The sequence below is a fragment of the Salvia hispanica genome, chromosome 1 (assembly GCF_023119035.1).
Source record: "Salvia hispanica cultivar TCC Black 2014 chromosome 1, UniMelb_Shisp_WGS_1.0, whole genome shotgun sequence".
Taxonomy (NCBI): domain Eukaryota; kingdom Viridiplantae; phylum Streptophyta; class Magnoliopsida; order Lamiales; family Lamiaceae; genus Salvia; species Salvia hispanica.
In genome coordinates this window covers 49,638,436-49,646,560 of record NC_062965.1, presented here as the reverse complement: position 1 = coordinate 49,646,560, position 8,125 = coordinate 49,638,436, and the positions used below count along the sequence as shown (strand labels likewise).

Genomic DNA, 8,125 nt, shown 5'->3' with positions numbered 1-8,125 from the left:
AGTGATCAAGAGAAATAAAATAATAGCAATTGAAAATTGAAACAAAATAGATAAACATATCGTTTAATTCATATCACACATGAATCTGACTACAATTAAATGGAAATCATACATTTCATATAACCCTAACTTAATTTGAGAGAGAAGACATAATTACCATATATTCTTCATATCAAATGTTGTACTACTATATTTAATATTGATATTACCAAATATACTTCATATAAGTATATAATCCAAAAATTTAATAATATTTTATATTAAATGCTCAACCTGTGGGCTAACCCACAACCCACCCGGGCCAGTCCGTATAACCCGCCGACCCGAACGGGTTAGCCTATGTAGCCCGCTTCTGAATATGGGTTGCAATTTTCCGGCCCTAACCCTATGATTTTACCGGGTAACTCGGGTTGACCCGTGAGTTTCGGGTTAGATTGACATCCCTAGTAGGAGTACTATTTTTCTAAGTAACTTGAATCTCCAACCAAAGGAAAAAGTTATTACCAATAAACTCATGTACCGTGATTCTGACGTTAGTAAAGAAACTAGGGGTATCGAAACGGGTACCCGTACTCGAAAACTTCAATATTATAATACCCAATCCCGACCCGTATAGTTAAACGGGTAACCCCATATCCGCATCGGGTATCCCAAACCCGCAGTTGCGGGTACCAAACCCGCACACATAATTTGAATTGTGTACTATATTATTCAACAACATTATGCTTTTAGTTTTCGCTCATCATCAATGCTAGTCATCCAATACAATAATTTTTTGTACAGCATTATTCAACAGGAAAGGACATTTCAATGTTTTTTAAAAAATTCGGCAATTTGGGAACCGGATTTTTCGGGGCCTGATACCCTACTCAGGTATCCAGGTACTCAAAAGCTTATCGGGTTCAAAGAAACGGGACAGTGTCAGCTACAAAAAGATGAAAACGCACTGCAGCTTTGGGAGTTAGAACTTTTACCTGTTACCCTAGGTATATGTAATACTTCTACAGGAGCAACACCAACTGCAGTTCCGGTGCAGAAAACTTCGTCTGCCTCAAGTAGTTCTTCAATCGGACTAGAACGCTCCTCAACCTGTCCGAATTCAGAGAGAATGTAGAGCTTTCAAAAAAATTGAACCAAAGGATGTCGATGCACCAGGAAGATAAACTAATAAGAAAGCATGTAAATTGTTGGTGATCGTAAAAGACTCAAAAGTTCGATACTAGGACAGCACACCAAAAGCATTTAAGCATCTGTATCTTGCAGTGTAGCAGAAGGCAACAAAGAAAGCACCTGCTAACTATAGCTATCAAAGTGGGATATGCCTAGCTAATCATCGCGATGAGAACTGTTTTATAGCATGAAATGGACTAGTTATAACATCTTCTCGGGACTAGTATACAGAGACAGCAAAGTGGCCAGGATGGCCAAAGCTCCTGTTCCCGGAACAAGAGTTGAATGTTATCCCCACATTTAAAAGCATGAGATCCATGGATTACCCCCTAGAATATCCCACTGATTGTACCTTGCAATATACACGAGTTAAATACATGGTATACAGATACTGACACATCTGATGAACATTCTACATGAGAGAATTAGGTGATAAATACCTTCTTCGCGAAAACATTAGAAGCTGAGACCTCCTCAATGTCTCTATTATTGTTCGCAGCCAGGTATAAGACATCAGAAAATCATTTATCCTTGTTTCTCCTCATGGCTTTTAACACCTACACCAACCAAAGTATAATCTCGTCACATGCATATGCAGAATCACACAGTATAAGGGTGTAATATGATGTCAAAACTCAAAAACATAATCATCTATTCACAAAATCTCGCCAAATGCATATGCTCTACATCCAACCATATATTTTCAATATGTAATTAGTTAATGTTCCTGAACACATAAGTGCCACTGGTATCTATCATTTCTCTTTTTGTCATGTTACGAGCTCAATATCAAAATTCCAAGTAGTTTGAGATTAAGCCAGTTATGTATTACCTATATTAACTTTTATAGTGTTCAAAGTTCAAACTGACTAGGATAATATTTTTTAGGGTGATCAAGGTTTTCCACTGTAAGCCATCATGCATACTTTTGACACAATACAAACCAACACTATATCAAAGACTCAGTGCAGGACTCAATAGGTCAGAAGGCAATGCTCAAGTTCCACAAATGCCATATCAAAGTGCCCGGGGATGCCAAGCAATAATAAATACATCTGTACAACGAAAAATGCATCCTAGGAATCTAAAGAATAAAAAAGGAGTACTAATAAAAATGATATCCATCAAATAACATATGTTAGGAGTTTCCAGTGTTATCAGTTTGGAAACTTCAACAAAATGAAAAAAGGTCATACCAAGAAAGATTCAAAGGAGTGAGGTCTGGCGAGGAGTCAAGAACACGCAAAAAGACCTCCAGAAGTGTTTTACAATAAGCAGTAATCTAAATCTTTCCCTAGCTCAAGTCAAACCAGAAGAGTTTCGACACAAAATTTGATTCATTTCTTTTTCTTGCCAACTGCTGATCCATATGCCACCTCTCAACAAATTATATAGTCAAGATGTGACGGGAAGTATGAAATGTAGTTACAACAATGAGCCTGGTCTTTGTAGGTGTCTAATGGAATATTTATTATTCAACCTCGCTTCAAAATTTCAATGAGAAATCTATCGTTTAGTTCAACCAACTTAATAATCAATAAAAACAAGGGTAGTGGAACTGGTTGATAAAAACATAATGAAACAACAAACCTCCTGACCGGGGGCACATAAAAACCAGTAGAAGTCTTTAATAGTGGTCATTGATTTGTCCTGCAAGTGCTCTTCAGGCCACATATTTTCTGTGCTAGTTGGAGGAGCGGAACCACGAGCAGGTGGAGAAGCAGGAAGAGATTCATCAATGCGGTTGGTGTTTCTATTCCCATGTGTAACATTCCTTTCACCAATCGGTCATAGCTGGATGGAGCACCAAAACTTTCTGACACATATCTTGGCATGGGATCCTCTCTTTGGCCATAAGCTGCCCGTTCTGGAATAGAACTGAATCCATTTAGACCAGGTCCCACCCTGTGTTCATCTCCAGGACTTGATATCTCAGCCATACGAGAGGCATATGCAGATGGTTGACTACCGAATGCCATTCCTCGGACAAGGCCACCTTGTGGCCCAAGGGTTATGGAATCATGACCAATGGGTCTTTGAGGCAGAGGAATGTACATCATCCTGTTCTCATAGGAATGTCTCTCATCCATCTGAGCATCCTGGGAGCCATGGCCACGCAGCTGTGCCCACCAGGACAAAATCTGCTGATCTGTGACCTGGAGGAGATAACATACTAGGAGTTCTAGGAGCAAAATACATAGACAGACCCTTTCTGATTGAAACGACCAAGTCAGCTAGTTTGAGCTTGCCATTCTTGCGCAGCATCTCTGTGTACCTCCTCAATCTTTTTCGGACCTTAGACTTTTCCCCGCTGCTGCCACTTATTCTTTCTCAGATCAATAGAATCTCTCAGCATGAATCTTACAGCTTCATATTATTGGATGGTTGTGTAATGATGTCAAAATAAGCATTCATGTGGTCCTTCGCTTTCGGATGATCTATCATTACACCAATTCTGCTCATTAATTTTCACAGAGCTTCTATGTTTTCTTCACCAGTACTCTGATACTGACCAAACATTTTACCAATACATCCGTGCATTATTCTTTCAGTCAACATCTTCTTGTATAATTCTCCAATTAGTCTAATATTACCCAACACTCAGTCTCTTCTTCTGTCTGTTTACTATCACCTTCATCAGCTTCATTTGCCTCCTGTTCTTCTCTTTCTCCCCTCTTGTTCTTCTCTTTCTCCTCACTTAAATTCTTCCTGCCATTTCTTCAAGAGTAATCTCTTGAAAGTGTCAATTCAGGCAAGACCGCAGTACGGTGCAACAAGAAGGTATGCTCCATCAGAGCTTTATCCAAAATCTGCAAGATGACCCCAGACAGTGTAACTACATTATCGACATTGACTTGCTGAACTTGCTGGAACAGTTTCTCAAATTTTTGAGATGTGAGTTTGTTCAATATGCTCTTCAACTGCATCTGTTCCTCTTCTTCATCATCAGTAACCTTACCCACTTACTTCTTCTCAGCTAGGTGCATAACTGGGGTTGGTGTCTGAGGAGAAGGCATCAAACCTTTCTGGAAAGCAGTTCCCCACTGCCATCTATCCGATTTGGAGTTATTTCTTCATAACACTCCCTGAGGACCAAGGACTGCGTTGGCCCTGAGAGGATGCCCCCAACCATGCATGGGTGTTTGAGGCCGTGGATTCTTTAGAATCCCACAATTACCTACTTGACCAGGTCGAAAACCAACAACATTATTCGCATATCCAATATCTGCACCCATATCTTTTCGCTCTGACATAAGTGGGCCTGGAAAATTTTCCATTTATCCTCATCCTCCACAGCAACGTGCGAGGCTATCCAGAAACCCTGTGAATGTTTCTTCCAGGACCAGGATGTGTCTCAAGCATATTGACACTGTACATCTGCTACGTATGAAGGGAAATCTCAAGTCCTTCTGGAAGAGCAGTGCATTCCTCCACGAATTTAAGAAGGAAATCTCAGAATTCGAAGACTGAAGGGAAAAAGGCTTAAGATTTAGTCAGAGGAGGTTTCTCCCTTGGCAGGTCACTCTCTCTAGAAATTTCAGATGACTGCTTCATGTTAATGCTTGAAGATTCTTCAATGCTCTCTGCATAGATCACAGCATCTTTCTTGTCCACATGACCCTTGTACGTCATATAAACTATAAAGATATTGATTCCTTGGAAGTTTCACATGCGAAATGAGTTCTAGGCAACGGAGATTTGGTGTTACTGCTTCAGCTTCCAAGGATCGAGAAATCAAACTTGAGAGCGAGGGTGTTTACCTGCCAACTTGAAATAATAGGGTAATATAGCCCATAAATAATGAAAATTTCATAACGTGGACGGTACTGATAACTGGATAAACAAACAAGACATATCATACCTGATCCTGCTGGCCGTGTCTTTTAACTGAACCAGGCACGGCTACTTTATTTCTTGCCTACTAGCGGATCTTTTTATTTTAATAATTATGCAGAACCATCCATAGGAACAAAAGCAGGAGCCTACCAAATATTTTCGATACGTAACAAATGCATATTTCCATAGACTTCACCAAAACTCGATGATGATTAAGATTTTAGAGCAAAAAAACAGAGATTTTAGACTAACTACAATATTCAGTGTTGACCAAATAGAGTCGATGATAGTTTACGACACCATATAGAGGTCCAAGCTCAGCAAAGCTTGCCTAAAAGATCAACTAGTATTACATCCTAAAACAACACCAAAAACTGTAAAGTTAGCATGGTGATGAGAGAATAAAGTTGAGAATCATGAACGAGTAGGATAATGTTTATCTAGAGGACTTGTTTGCTGCAAGAAGCATTGTCTGCTTCTATGTTGTAGATTCTTCTCTTTACAACAGGTAAAATAGGATTCATTTAAGTTAAATCTAATTAGTATGTCCTAATAGATTTATGGTATAGCAATTGTGTAGTTTCCTCCATTTCTTTGGTACCAACACCATGGCAATGAAGGCAGCAAACAGTTGGAGAGACATACAGAGCAATTAAAGAAATCAACATTCTCTCTTTATGAATCAGATACAGAGCAACTAAAAAAGTAAATTCCTAAAACTAGAGTTGCTCTTCAAGAATTAAAGGACGATCATATATAGATAGAAAATGCACCACCATACAAAGTAGTAATAGACAATCAAAATACAGAAGATGAGCAGGAACCTAATAGAAGATAACATTGTCAACATAATAGCCACAAGAAAATAACATATTTGATCAAAATCTATGATCCCTTGAGTTTCTTTGAGGGGCTAGCATCGTCAGCATCAGGTTGCTTGATGGATGACCGAAGCTTCATTGTAATATATTGAATGTGATGATAAGCCAAAATATCAGGCCACAAACTTCCGTCGACCTGGCACAGAGCCAGGAGAAATAGTGCTAGGTGGCGATACAAGGGAAACATTACACGGCAATGACCATCCTTTAGCAAGGATAAGGCAGCCTGATCATGATCATCATGCTCAATAGTTTGAACCTTGGTTATCAAGTATTGAGTTAAATCAACACTAAAATCATCAGGCAAGTCTGCTGGCAGATTGTACGCTCTCTTTACCATTGATACACAGATATTAGATATGGCTTTGATATAATTATCCTCACACCGCAGCTGATCGGCAACCCAACTACGATTTGATGTATCGCCCGATTTTCTGCCCGAAAAAAACAAGAGATAATGAGAAATTATATGATGAGCAAGGCAAGGCCGATTTGACCTTTGACGGGGAGGAAGCGGCGATTTGCTGGACTTGTCATCCACTCTGCACAAAAAAGCAAGAAATAATGAGAGAGATTGATGGACTTGTGTGTAAATTAGTCATGATTGGATTAAACCTTTTACGACGGAGAGGGAGGGGCGGTTTGCTGGCGGCGGCGGAGGCCTTCTCATCGATTCTGCAGGGGGGAAAAAGAGATGAGAGAGATGGCGATGTAAAATTAAGGGCAAGGAAACGCCGATTTGACCTTTGACGACGGGGAGGGAGGGGCGGTTTGCTGGCGGCGGCGGAACCCTTCTCATCCACTCTGCAGGGGAAAATAAAAGGTGAGAGAGATGGCTATGTAAAATTCGGCTGATAATTAAGGGCAAGGAAACGCCGATTTGACCTTTGACGACGGGGAGGGAGGGGAGGTTTTCCGGCGGCGGCGGCGGCGGAGGGCTTCTCATCAATTCTGCACAAATTAAAAGAGAGTGTGAGAGAGAGAGATAGGTATGTGAACGTCGGCTGATCAGCAAGGGAAGGCCAATTGAATTTGACCTTTGACGACGGGGAGGGAGGGGCGGTTTTCTGGCGGCGGCGGAGCCCTTTTCCATAACCGAGAAAAATGCGGGAGATTTGGGGAACGGGACAAAAAATACACTTCTTAAAACGCATCTACTATTGAAGAAGGATTTTGGAAAATGGAATTTGTGAATATTCCCTTTCCACGAGTGGGAGACATTTCATTTTACGCACTCATTTTAATAAAATAATTATAAGTAATTAAAGTGGAGAAAAAGTAAAATAAGGAAAATATTATAGATAAACTCTCACTATATTATTCTCTCTTACTTTATTCTCACTTTAACTATTTAATATCATTTTTTCAAAATGAGTGCAGAAAATGGAAAATAAAATGTCTCTATTACTGTGAAACGGAAGGAGTATAACTTTATAAGTCTAACGTATATTAGTTTTAAGTGATGTGAGTAGCATGAGAAGGACGGAGCACAAGAATTATGTTATTATTAGTAATTATTATATTGCTTATATAAAGTAGTGAAAACGAAATCTAAGTCTTAATTAAATAAAAATTAGAACTGTGCATTGTTGATTTTATTTGTCTGATTAGCCCCAAATCAGAAGGATTAAGGTTAAGGTCGAAAAATTATAACCATGAAAAAACCACAGCCCAATAGCCTGCACCGCATAATCCAACAACCCGCATGGGTTGGCCTGATTAACATCCTTAAATAGAAATAATGGAATTGTTTGATAAACAGTTGTCTTTAGATTATAAGATGTAGTAAAATAACTATAGGGCTCTTAATATAAATATTAATGTATTTATTATTTAAAATGTGGTAATAACTGTAGGTCGTGTATGTTAGAGTTTGTATACTAGAAATCACGTTTCGAGTGATTGAATACTGTAAAACTCTTATTTTATTTTCAAATGAATAAAACAGATTATTTTTGTCATAATGTTGTTATGTTTTACATTTAATGGATGTTAATGCATGTTTAAATGTATAAGTTAACTTAACAAAGTCTAAGTCTTTGTAGACCGGTTGTGGTCGGCGTCCACTTTAAAGTAACACGGTCAGTTCTAAACAAAGAAAAAGATGAATTTCACAACCTAGTTGGAATTTGACTATCCATCGAGAAAGGTTGCAATGACAGTCCGCATATTTCTAAGTCTTACTGAAATAAGATGACATTGGTGTGGTATAGCACTGAACGGATCTAACAGCAAGA

General features: G+C 39.0%; 1 protein-coding gene and 1 long non-coding RNA gene across 8 annotated transcripts; both read right to left on the bottom strand.

The window, feature by feature from the left end:
* Positions 1-227: 227 nt before the first annotated feature.
* On the bottom strand, positions 228-4,888 carry LOC125216764. Of its 3 annotated transcripts, XR_007175457.1 has the most exons (4): positions 2,367-4,888; positions 1,611-1,727; positions 1,291-1,522; positions 228-1,089 (listed from the first exon to the last, which is right to left on the bottom strand). It is a non-coding gene; the product is annotated as an uncharacterized LOC125216764 (long non-coding RNA). The 3 variants fall into 3 exon arrangements; XR_007175454.1 differs by lacking the exon at positions 1,291-1,522; XR_007175455.1 differs by lacking the exon at positions 1,291-1,522 and having other exon boundaries at positions 2,761-4,888.
* An 850-nt stretch (positions 4,889-5,738) lies between these two features.
* Positions 5,739-7,055, bottom strand: LOC125210887. 5 transcript variants are annotated; one of them, XM_048110520.1, is made up of 6 exons: positions 6,926-7,020; positions 6,774-6,839; positions 6,633-6,692; positions 6,504-6,563; positions 6,386-6,430; positions 5,739-6,322 (listed from the first exon to the last, which is right to left on the bottom strand). In XM_048110520.1, exons 1-6 carry the CDS (start codon positions 6,979-6,981, stop codon positions 5,893-5,895), a joined length of 717 nt encoding a protein of 238 aa, XP_047966477.1. In that variant the 5' UTR covers positions 6,982-7,020; the 3' UTR covers positions 5,739-5,892. The 5 variants fall into 5 exon arrangements, with proteins under 5 accessions (XP_047966477.1, XP_047966469.1, XP_047966501.1 ...); XM_048110512.1 differs by having other exon boundaries at positions 5,739-6,430; positions 6,926-7,055; XM_048110544.1 differs by lacking the exons at positions 6,633-6,692; positions 6,774-6,839 and having other exon boundaries at positions 6,926-7,029.
* Positions 7,056-8,125: the final 1,070 nt, after the last annotated feature.